The 12,229-nt window shown below is 36.0% G+C and overlaps 2 protein-coding genes across 5 annotated transcripts in view; one reads left to right on the forward strand and one right to left on the reverse strand.

Annotated features, from left to right (window-relative positions):
- The window catches only part of SKIC3 (SKI3 subunit of superkiller complex), a 158,311-nt gene that overhangs the window by 33,821 nt on the left and 112,261 nt on the right, over positions 1–12,229 (forward strand). The gene's annotated exons all lie outside the window — the stretch shown is intronic.
- The window catches only part of ARSK (arylsulfatase family member K), a 44,727-nt gene that overhangs the window by 6,331 nt on the left and 26,167 nt on the right, over positions 1–12,229 (reverse strand). Inside the window, exons 5-6 of the mRNA XM_082836441.1 lie at positions 9,918–10,089; positions 7,759–7,983 (exon numbers count right to left, since the gene is read on the reverse strand). Coding sequence (XP_082692567.1) covers positions 7,759–7,983; positions 9,918–10,089 — 397 coding nt within the window. The remainder of the gene's footprint in view (positions 1–7,758; positions 7,984–9,917; positions 10,090–12,229) is intronic.

Here is a 12,229-nt window from a genome sequence, read left to right on the forward strand (position 1 = left end):
TGGCTGGGTCCTTGCGATAGTTCCAAAAGGAATCTGTAGTTGCCTCCCCTGCAGCTTTTCTGGTTTCAATGTTCCATGTTTTTAGAAACATTAATTTAGAAATAATTAAATATTTCCAATAAAAAATAGAATGTAATATATCTGCAATGCTAGAAATTAAAATTGAATAAGAAAATTAATTTAACTTGACTGTACATATTTGAGGAAAAACAAGTGAATTAAAAGACAATAAGGAAAAAAGACAATAAGGAAGTAGACAAAGACCTCTATAAATCTTCTGAAGGTACTTGTTTTACATATAACTTAATTAAAAAATTTGTATCTTCCATTTCCTTGGAAGGAGCATATTACAAGTACTAATCTTCTGCCAACCAATCATCATCAGGGACTTTTTCGAGAAAGAGTGAAAGAACAAGTGAAGGAAGGAAGGAAAGAAAGAGAAGTATTTCAGAGATAACTGGTTAAAAACGAAGAAGAAGGAGCAAAGATGTTAAAGAGGATGTGCATGAGAGAAAAAGATGGCCCAAGACGAAACTAATTGAGCTACAATACAGTCGGCTACTTACTGTAAGGAGAGAAAGTAGCCAGGGAATAGGCTGGGTCGGGCTGGTCTGTGTGTCAGCCGTCAGGGGGCACCACTGCGAGGCAGAGGAAGGGACAGAAGAGGGCTTTGAAGATGGCTGGGAAGCAGCCTGGCAGATACCCATGACTGCGAAGTTCCTGTATTCAGCAGTTTAATCACCTTTAATACTTAGAAATACCTTATTTCAGATCTGTTCTTAGCCTAATTTTCCTAAAGAAGCTTGTTAGACTAAGAAAATTTAAATAATTCTGCTATGTTTATATGAGAAGTCAGCATTAAACTAGGATGAGTCCATTTAAGTATTAATTCTTTTTACTCAAAAAAAAAAACCACCCCAGCATCTAACAAAGTAGGTGCTGTTCCAGGTTTAGGGCAACAACAGTGAACGAAGCAGATAAGCTCTCTCAGACTCTTGGAGCTTACCTTCTAATGTGGGGAGACAGACAAATATGTCAGATAGTGATAAGTGCAGTGAAGAAAAATAAAGCAGGATCAGGGGAATAGAGAACGATGGCAGGTATGTGCTTATGTGCTGTGTTATATAGTGTGGTCAGGGAAGGCCTCTCTGATGAGGTGACATAGACAGAGACCTGAGAAAGGGCTAGATGAGCTCAATAGATATCTGCATGGGGAGGAAGGGCATTTTCCCAGGGAATAGCAACTGTAAACACCCTGAGGCAGGAAGCTGCTTCATTCCGTTCCCCAAACGCAAAGGAGTCCAGCATGGCTGGAGCAGAGTAAGTGAGAGGTAAAATTCTACAAGATGTGTTAGATAGGGGAGGCGATCATGTTGGACTCCCAGGCCCAATTAGAGATTCTCGATTTTACTCTAAGTGATTTTGAGCAGAATCGTGACATGTCTGACAGTAACTACCGTATGGTGAATTGACTAAAAGTGAGTACGGGCAGAAGGAAAGAATTAGGAAGCTATTGCAGGAGTTCAGGCAAGTGATAATGTGACTTGTTTCCTGTCTAGGATCAGTAGAATAATACACCTTTGTAAATTGATGCTGAAGAATAAAATCCTTGTCAAATATCCACAGTATTTAATAAACATGTATTTAATCTTTATTAAATTTTCTGTGCTTTGGGAAACTGTGTATTCATTTTTCATATGTTTATCAATTATTTCCTTAAAAGCACTTCAGCTTAAACTGCTTTTCAGAAAGCTCTTTGATCTTTGTTTAAAACCATTTTTCATGTTTTTTCTTCTGGAAAATCTATCGTTAGAATTCTGTGTTAAGCAAGTTTCATCATTCTTGGCAGTAGAAGCAAATATTAGTAGTAACTGCATGATTCTTAATAAAGTGACTTAAATTTAAAACAGTAATCAAATGGGTAAAAATGCAGACCTGGATATTTGTGATGGTCTCCTGAAGAAAGATAAGCTTATATTTCTTCCCGAGTGTATGGGTAGATAAGGGATTAGCCTGGTATGGCAATGATGCAAGCTATGTACATTTTTTAGGGCATACCTAAGAAGAATAAAAAATATTAATGGCAATAATATCTAACATTTAATTGTTTACCATGTTCCAGTCATTGTTCTAAGCTATGGAATAGCCACTATTATTTCTATTTTATTGATAAGAAAACTGAAGACCAGAGATGTTAAGTTACTGGCCCAAGGGTATACAGTTGGTAAATAATGAAGGAGGATTTGAATTTAGGCAGTGTTGACTCCAGGATGTCTGGACTCTTCAATACTGCTCCTCAAGTCTTGCCTTACTGTAGTTATTCAACTTCCCAATATTTTTCAGCCAATAAAAACAAAATAGTCTATGTAGAATGACCCTCCCAACCCTCCACTAAGATCCTGTGATAAGGAGGGTTTTGCAATTTAAATCACTAGCAATGAAGCATTCTTTTAGACACAACTGCATTTTTATACAATTCAAAAAAATTCTGGATTTATCCTTTATGTGAAAAGAAGTTAGGTGTTTTACAAAAAAGGCCAACTATTAATGAAAAAATTCACCTGAAAATAAGAAGTTTAAAAGAGAAAGTCCAAACAATTTTAATTTAAAAATGAGATTACCTTTATTTCTAACTGAGCTAAAGGATGTTGATACTAGATTATTAGAGAAGAAAATATTTTGGGGAGTAATTTTTTTTTAATTTATTTTATTGAAGTATAGTTGATTAATGGTGTTGTGCTAATTTCTGCTGTACGGCAAAATGATTCATATATATATATATAATATATATATACACACACACATTCTTTTTCATATTCTTTCCCATTATGGTTTATCACAGGTTGGGGAGAAATTTTTAAAGAATAATCTATGCAATAATGATATCAACTTTAATAGTATAAAGAATTCCTATTCATAAAATGGCACTCTTCTGCCAGTACTAGAAAATGATAATGTGATAGGACTTACAAAGATACACAGACTAAGAATACTCTTCCTACTTTATCATAAAATATCATTTTATAGAAAATAATCACTCTTCTAAAATACCTTTAAAAACTATTTGTAAATTCAGACCTTTTTATAAATGCATTATACCATCTTAAATTTCAACAAGCTCTTTATAGTAAGGTAGGTTTATTAAAACAGGAATCCCAGTTGGTTTTTCCTATTTAATATCTTTCTATTTAAGGTTTTTTGAATCACCATCTTTTATACATTTCTAAGGTCCATAGAATGGAAGGGAAGAGGAAGTCTGGCTTGAGGCTTTGAGAAATTTAATCCCATACTCTTGTGTATAAATTGTTTCATACAAAACAATACAGCTGTGGCTAAGGTAATAAAGAAAGGACCTTTGGAATTCTAAGAATAGATTATATTTTATATCTATTTTAAGCTCCTACTTGGTTAGAAGAATCACAAAATAAGAAGTCCTTCATAGATACTTTATCAAAATCTATTTATTAAGCTTAGGGAAAATAGAATACACTGTCCCACAGGTCAAATTTTAGAGTTACTAATCACTACTAAAAGTATTGATAGCTTTAAACCCTTCTAGAAGTAAGTAATTTCATTTTACAAGGTTGAATTAAACATCAGATTAAACATAGACCATCAGAATTATCTTTGCCTTATTGATTGGTAAGGCTGTTCAACAAGGCAACAGACTCAGTTGATGCTAATCCTGGTGTAATTGTTTTTTGTGTTTTTTTTTTTAAAGAAATATCTGGGAGTTTTTTTGTTTGTTTAAGTTTATTTATTTATTTTTGGCCGCGTTGGGTCTTTGTTGCTACGCGCGGGCTTTCTCTAGTTGCGGCGAGCGGGAGCTACTCTTTGTTGCAGTATGCATGCTTCTCATTGTGGTGGCTTCTCTTGCTGCGGAGCACGGGCTCTAGACGCACGGGCTTCAGTAGTTGTGGCACGCGGGCTCAGTAGTTGTGGCCCGCGGGCTTAGTTGCTCCACGGCATGTGGGATCTTCCCGGACCAGGGCTCGAACCTATGTCCCCTGCATTGGCAGGTGGATTCTTAACCCCTGAGCCACCAGGGAAGTCCCTGGTGTAATTGTTAATAGTATCCTTTTACTCTAAAAAATGTGCTGATCTGGACAATAAATTAGATAGATACCTTATCTCAATAAACAACAAACCAAACCAAACCAAAAAAAAATTTATACGGTTTTAGAGCCTACGTTTTCTTTTCAATAATACATGGGAGCCATTTCCATGTATCATTTCACTTTTTAAAACAAAATTGACTAATTTTTACCCAGTTCATTACTACTATTCATACTGTTTCTAATTCTTTAATATAACATCATAATACAATAATATCCATGGAGATAAATCTTTCTGTATATCTACAGGTTAATTTCTAAAATTGGAATTTTCTAGGTCAAAATGTATGCATATTTCTAAGTAATTTGGAATGTAATGCCACATTTGCCTCCAGGAAATCTGTGCCAGTTTATACTCCCAACGGCAGAATATGAGAAGGCCTATTTCCAATATAAGCTTTTCTGCTTTTTAAAAATCTTTGCAAACTCTATGTGTGAAAGAAAAATGGTATCTTCTTATTTTAATATTTTTCTGACTACTGAGTTTGAATCTCTGAAAATATCTTGGCCATTTGTGTGTCTTCTGTTGTGAATTGCTTATTTATATATTTTGGTCAATTTGTTAATAGGGTATGTCTCTTTCTCTTATAGATTTGTGAGAGTTCTATTAATATTAACCCTTCATCACTTGTAAAAGGTTAATTTTAGATAAATAATGTTATAATGCTGTTTCCTGGCTCCAGCATAAGGTTCTTGTTGAATCCCCCTTGCATCATTCTCTTTCTACCTTATCTCTGGTTAACATCTGGTTAATAGGATGTTTCAGTGGGTTTTTTTGTCTTTTTTTTTGTGGTACGTGGGCCTCTCACTGTTGTGTCCTCTTCCGTTGCGGAACACAGGCTCCGGACGCGCAGGCTCAGCGGCCATGGCTCACGGGCCCAGCCGCTCCGCGGCATGTGGGATCTTCCCGGACCGGGGCACGAACCCGTGTCCCCTGCATCGGCAGGCGGACTCTCAACCACTGCGCCACCAGGGAAGCCCCTGTTTCAGTGTTTTATATAAAGATCCATGCATAGATATTCTCTTCACTCTCCTCCACCAATCAGATAAATGTAACTTTTCCCTTTTCATAATAAAAATGTTCGTTATGAAACACATTAAGCCTTGAAATGTTAACTTCCAGTTTAGAACTGGAGAGACACTAATTTTTGGCTTTACTTACTTTAGTTGGGCAGGTCTAATCAACACATGATCAAAATGCTGTTAATAAAACATGTTCTGCTGGGAAATGTGACTCAGAAGGACTCTATTATCAAACATCAGTCAAAGATAAAAACAAAACAAAACAAATCTATGTAGAACTATGAGTTTTAAAAAATTGTAATAATTGACAAATTATAGGGAAAAAATCTACAATTTCAGAGAACCTACATAAATTCCAGAAGAGTGGGGAAGGAATGCAAAGGGGTTTCTGGGAATGCTTTGTTTGGCTAAAGAAGTGCTAATTGTCAAGTAACATAAACTAGGCAGGGACAGGCAGGTTGTCCCTCTATGTGGATAAATGAAAATTCCCTCACTCCAAACAACTTTATTTAGTATTTTCTTATATAATCTGTTAAGATATATACATTGTGAAATCTTCCAGTTTGCAGATGACTTTTAACTTTTATGATGTATGAAATGGCAAGTAATGATAATGGTGTATCAAGACTGTAGAGAAGAAAATTTGCATTATAGGCAAATATAAAACAATACTCAAAGAAAAATGATTTAAACAGTGCATATTAATCAACTAACATATAAAGTGACAGAATGAGTAGGAATAGACTAGAACTCACTGCAGACAGATACTGGATTATTTAGCTGCTACAGTCAAAAAGACAAACAAAATGCCAAATATCACTATGAAATATATTGAGGGAAAACTGAGATCATCCCAACCTTTAATAATCTTTTGCAGTTCTGATCAGTGTACCTCAAGAAAGCAGAACAAGGATAAAAAGATATGCAAATTAGGAAATGGGGTAGGGGAAGTTCTATGAGGAAAAACTAAGGGAGGAAACTAAAGAAATGCCACTGTAAAAGAAGCATATACTGATAAAGCTACAAAGATGATAATAAGAGAGACACTTAAAATATATAAAAGAAGACACTTAAAACACAATTGCACATACATTTCTTATAATAACAGAAATGAGGTGAGGGGAGGGATAGGGAGTTTGGGATCAACACGTATACACTGCTATATTTAAAATGCATGACCAACAAGGACTTACTATATAGCACAGGGAACTCTGCTCAATATTCTATAATAATGTAAATGGGAAAAGAATTTGAAAAAGAATAGATACATTTATATGTATAACTGAATCACTTTGTTATACACGGGAAACTAACACAACATTGTTAATCAACTATACTCCAGTGTAAAATAAAAAGTTAAAAAAAAAAAGAAAAAAAAAAAACCCCAGAAATGAGGAAAAGTAATAGGGATTGCCTGGAAATTGATAGAGCCAGAAAGTGGCAGAGACATGGCTGTGTGATAATTGCTTTGGGACAAAGGGGAACCAGCAAATGATGAGTAAGAAACTGAAGAGATTAAAAATATACATCAGGCAAAAGAACGACAAAGAAGTGTGCCCAAATATACAAGAGATGTGAAATAAAAGACAAAAGGAGGGCACTGATTTTTTTTTTGGCCGCGCAGCTTGTGGGATCTTAGTTCCCCAACCAGGTATTGAACCTAGGTCCTCAGCAGTGAGAGCTCGGAGTCCTAACCACTGGACTGCCGGGGAATTCCAGGCACTGATTTAAATTAACTGTGAAGAAATTTAAGACCCTATAACAGTCTTTAGTTAAATGAAGGGAAAGAGTTTGTAGCAGAAAAAAGGAGATAAAAAGAACTTTCTTATTTCTTTAATTTCCAGATACATGTTTGTTTCGCATTTTGATATGAACATATTAAACACATATGTCTTATGCTGTGTTAGCTTTTTCTTTCACCAAAATCTATTTATAAATTGATGGTACTTTTTGCAATTTATGGTGCCTTCAAACAGAGTATTTAGATGTTATTGAATTTAAATGTTACTGAATTTAAAGTACTCTTCTAAATTAGATAGAAACAGTTCTATATAACTTCTGAATTTACGATGGCTTTTTTCTTGTATCTTTAACAAAAACTGCTAACTACCCATATCCAGATGTTGCTGTTCTAGACCTATGGTTATGCTAATAGACATTAGAAGCTAGTAAAATAAATAGTACAGAACAATCTAAATATTCTGGGGAGAAATATGTTCATAGCATTAACATTAAGGGACATTTGTAACATTGTAAAAAAATTAGTAGTTTCAAAGTGGATGGAATAATCCAGAAGGGAAATGCTTACATTTTAGGTAGGTGGTGGTAGAGAATCAAATGATACACAAATCATATCTATAAAGTTACAGACCTGAATATCATATGTGGCTTACTTTATTGTCATATCCTGGTTGTGAATCTTTTGAAGGAAAAATGACTAGAGTAAGTGAAGGCCAAAGGAACCTGAGAAATATTATCCTCGTTTTTCAGATATGGATTTGACTCACAGTTAAGTGAGCTGGTCAAGGGTTATGAACAAGTCCGCAGGGCCTCTGACTATTTTGCTTATTCATTTTCCAGCATTATTACAAATAAATATTTACATAATTGCATTACTTACCAAGCATAGTAGGGTAAATATCCACAAGAGAAACCACATTTGATACTTGTAGGTTGGTCTTAATTCCCGGTCCCATGATCAAGAGTGGGACATGGGCGCTAGCTTCGTACATACTCATTTTATAAAACTGACGATGTTCCATGGCCAGCTCTCCGTGGTCTGAGGTGTATATGACAATCGTTTTCTGAAGAAGATCTAACTGGTGAAGAGCCAAAATAATTTCACCTGTAACATAAATCAAGGTAAATCTTAATTAGCTTTTAGCTCATGTTTTATTCTATCACAGTAAGTTCATAAGAACTCTACCCTCTAAGAGTTTGTCAGGATGCTTCTTAACAGCAGAATGTTATCTACTGTTCTTTATTAAAAAAAAAATTTATGTATTTATTTAGGCTGCATTGGGTCTTTGTTGCTGTGCGTGGGCTTTCTCTAGTTGCAGCGAGAGGGGGCTACTCTTTGTTGTGGTGCGCGGGCTTCTTATTGTAGAGGCTTCTCTTCTTGCGGAGCAGTGGCTCTAGGCATGCAGGCTCAGTAGCTGTGGCTCGGGGCTCTAGAGCACAGGCTCAGTAGTTGTGGTGCCTGGGCTTAGTTGCCCCACGGCGTGTGGGATCTTCCTGGATCAGGGCTCGAACCGTGTCCCCTGCATTGGCAGGCGGATTCTTAACCACCGAGCCACCAGGGAAGCCCTATCTACTGTTCTTAAGTAACTTATACCAGAGTTCATGTGCCTGCTTCTCAGTGGATGGACTAGAGAGAGGAAGGAGAAAATACAATACCCATAGGATAAGTTTCTTTATTTGGAGATCATGCTGGCTTGCTTTCTATGTTTCTATCAGACAATGGGGGAAAACATTACCCCCAGTGACTCAAATGAGAAAGGAAAGACAAGCCTGGATGTCAGCACTGTGCATGTCTCATGAAAGGACTGCTATCACCGTCGACCCACAATTCCTGCCCAGCGGGAGGTGATAAAAGGGTCAGAACCCCTCCTCCTGCTACCCTTTCTCTCAAATTCCCAGTCACCAGATCAAGATCATGCCCATGAAGCTGGCTGAGTGTTATGGAGATCCTACCTTTGAAAAAGAGCTGGAAGCAGTACAGATGGTATATGAATGTGATTTGGCATATTCTTGGGCAGTAAAATTTCTCTGACCACTCCCTCTCTCTAAGTGACGTGAAACTTCCTCCTCATTGCAATTAAGAGAACACAGTAAGGCATAGTCCAGAGAGAAGCATCATCTCTACTTTGGCAGTTTCTGAATCTGGCCTACAGGAGTCTGTATTATTAAAACAAAAAAACAAAAAAACCCCCCACAAAACCCACAGGTGATTCTGAAGTCCAGTCAGATTTGAGACCCACAGCTCAGGAGTTATTTACGGAGTTCAGACCATCAGGGCATCAGGGTCTTTCAGCTGGACAACTGTAATTACTTCCTAATTAGTTTTCGTGCCTCCACTCCTCTTTCCCCTTCATAATATCCCTTGTACCGCTCCGGTGGCTATCTTTCTAAAATATCTGATCATGTCACACCCCAGCTTTCCCACAGCTTCCCATTGTCTAATTCTTGAGCAAGTTCAGCACCTTCAGCTACCCCCTAGACCTTTACCTTTCACAATCCTAACTCCCTAATTCAGTATAATTCTGGATCAATGTACATGGGGAAACTGATTTCAGCTTTAGTTAAGCCTTGCTCTAAACGGCCTACGGAGAATGGATTCGTTTTACACTTATTACATGTCTGGGAGAAGTCACAAGGTTCTACATCTCATCTGTTTCATCTCCTAGAACCCAAGATGCCTTATAATTAACTGTGTTTGGCTGAATACTGATTGCTGATTAAATCCAGCAAAACGTTTTGTTTCCAACAGATGATAGTTTTCTATGACCTTTTATATATATATATATGAACAAATTAAGTATCTGTTAATTTATGAATAATTAAGATAGAAAAGACTTTTATTCTACTATTAATAATGCAAATTATCCAATTTTTATATGTGTCAGGAATCTTAAACTTCTAAGTCTGAAGTATCTCAGCAACTGTTGCAATAAATTTTCTGAGGATGTTCATACAAGTCACCAACCAGCATAATCACAGTTTGTTGGAAAAATATTTTACTTTTTCCTCATGTGATTGCTTTTGAATTATACCACTTACCAAGCATAGCATCTGTCTCAGCACACATAGCGTAATAAAATGCTCTAATATCCTTAATTTCTTTTTCTGTAAACTTCCCAGTGCAGTTTTTGGTATAAGAAGAGTAATAATCTATAGGGTGCATTTCTGACAGAGGTGACCACTTTGGGATTTTGATGGCATCATAGGACACCTAAAAAGGGGAGAAAAACAAAGTTGTAATATTCCTTCCTTCCAACAAGAATATATGGTAAACTAGACAAAGTTTTACTACTTAGGTTAGTAGAAAAGCATGGTTGTGAATTATGTAAAGAAAATAGTAAATCAAATACATAAATTAGGAACAGATTGTTAGTATTCCCAGTAACAACAAAAAGTATATATCAATATCTGTATATATAGTAAGACAGCTGTGAAATTATTTTAAAGATTATATATGTCAATGAAAAGCATGAGCTATATTAGACAGTATTCTAATCCATAAGTATCTAATCACTTTAATATAGTTGTGTGATCAATTCAGAACTTCAGAATCAGTAACCTAAGAATCTAGACTCCTTTTTCCCAGTAGTTCACTAGTAAAAATGCCAATATCTAGTGAGATAGCCAAATGTTTGTTAAGAACAAATACAACTTTTTAATACATATAAATGCTTACAGTTTTGGTGAAAACCATTAAGACTAGACTTAAGTCATACATATCTTCTAGTCATGTAGCTTTAATAAACTCAAATATCTACTTAAATTATTTGACTCATTTCATTAGGCTAGTACTGACTCCTGACAAGTTTTTTAAGATAGAGCCAGTTGGAACTTTTAATTTAATTTAATTTATTTATATTTTAAAATTTTTATTGGAATATAGTTGATTTACAATGTTGTTAGTTTCTGCTGTACAGCAAAATGAATCAGTTATACATATATACACTCTTTTTTTAGATTTTTTTTCCATATAGGCCATTACTGAGTAGAGTTCCCTATGCTATACTGTAGGTCCTTATTAGTTATCTATTTTATATACAGTAGTGTGTAGATGTCAATCCCCGTCTCCCAATTTATCCCTCCCCCACTTACCCCCTGGTAACCATAAGTTTGTTTTCTATATCTGCGACTCTCCTTCTGTTTTGTAAATAAGGAACTTTTTAAGAAGACATGAAGTATCTAAAACTTCGACACTGTTTCCTTTAAAATAGGGCGCACTACATAGTGTTTCTGGATAGAGGTTTTAAAGTAACTTAAATTTGATTTAAGGTGACACACTTCAAAACACAGGCAGTCCTCACTTTACATGGTTCAGGTATGCATGGATATCAGTTACCACAGCTTAGTTAAATAGCACCAGTTCCCCAACAACAGGGTTCACATTTTAATTACTGTTAACCAAAATTTCAGAAATGGAGACCTGATTGAAATAAAATTGTGTTTATATGGGGTTTGTTAGGACTGAAGCCCAAGAGACATGGATTCAGGAAGCACTTTGCAGTGTTCCATAGGACTATACAACGGGAGAGGCTTATAAAGGCAAAAAGCTGCAGGGCCACAGTTAGTTACATGAGTTGTTTATCAAGAATCATAATTGGAGTTGATGAGAAGTAAGGAGGCTTAGGTTGTTTGGGGTCTGAAATGTTTGCATAGTTACAAGGGGAGACCTTGAGACCGTAAGGCTGCAGCTGGCAGGTGTTGTTCTGAATACAGCTGGTGGTGTCCCTGGGCCTGGTACAGTTCAAAGAAAGTTCAAGTTTTCAGTGGTGCAGAGACGTGTCTGAAACCAGATCCTCAATGGCTGCTCGACTCCAGTTTGTATGCCTGACTCTGACTGCTCTATTATCATATAAATTTGTCATCATTACCCAGGTATATTAACTGCGAGTTATTGCATCAAGTACAAACTTTCACATTCATATGCTTCTAGTTCTTTAGTCTACATCACCATGTAGATTACATGTGTATCACAGTCAGTGATTAATTGTCATTTCTTTCAAAGTCTGTCTGTGTTTGATCACTGCACATCTTTTATTTAGTACATAAACAGACTGCAAAGGTGTGTAGGTATGCTGCCTCCTTGTCTCCCAGTGATAAATCCATGTGATACAAAAATGGATACTCAAAAGAGGAAATTGATCAACAAAGATGAACATACAGTTAAGAAATAAAAAGTGATAACACTGCAAGTAAAATTTGAATCAAAAAAAATTTTAAGGATTTTTTTGATGTGGACCATTTTAAAAGTCTTTATTGAATTTGTTATTATATTGCTTCTGTTTTATGTTTTGGTTTTTTGGCCGCAAGGCATGTGGGATCTTAACTCCCTGACCAGGGATCAAACCTGCACG

Source organism: Leucopleurus acutus (assembly GCF_964270905.1).
Source record: "Leucopleurus acutus genome assembly, chromosome: 3".
NCBI lineage: Eukaryota > Metazoa > Chordata > Mammalia > Artiodactyla > Delphinidae > Leucopleurus > Leucopleurus acutus.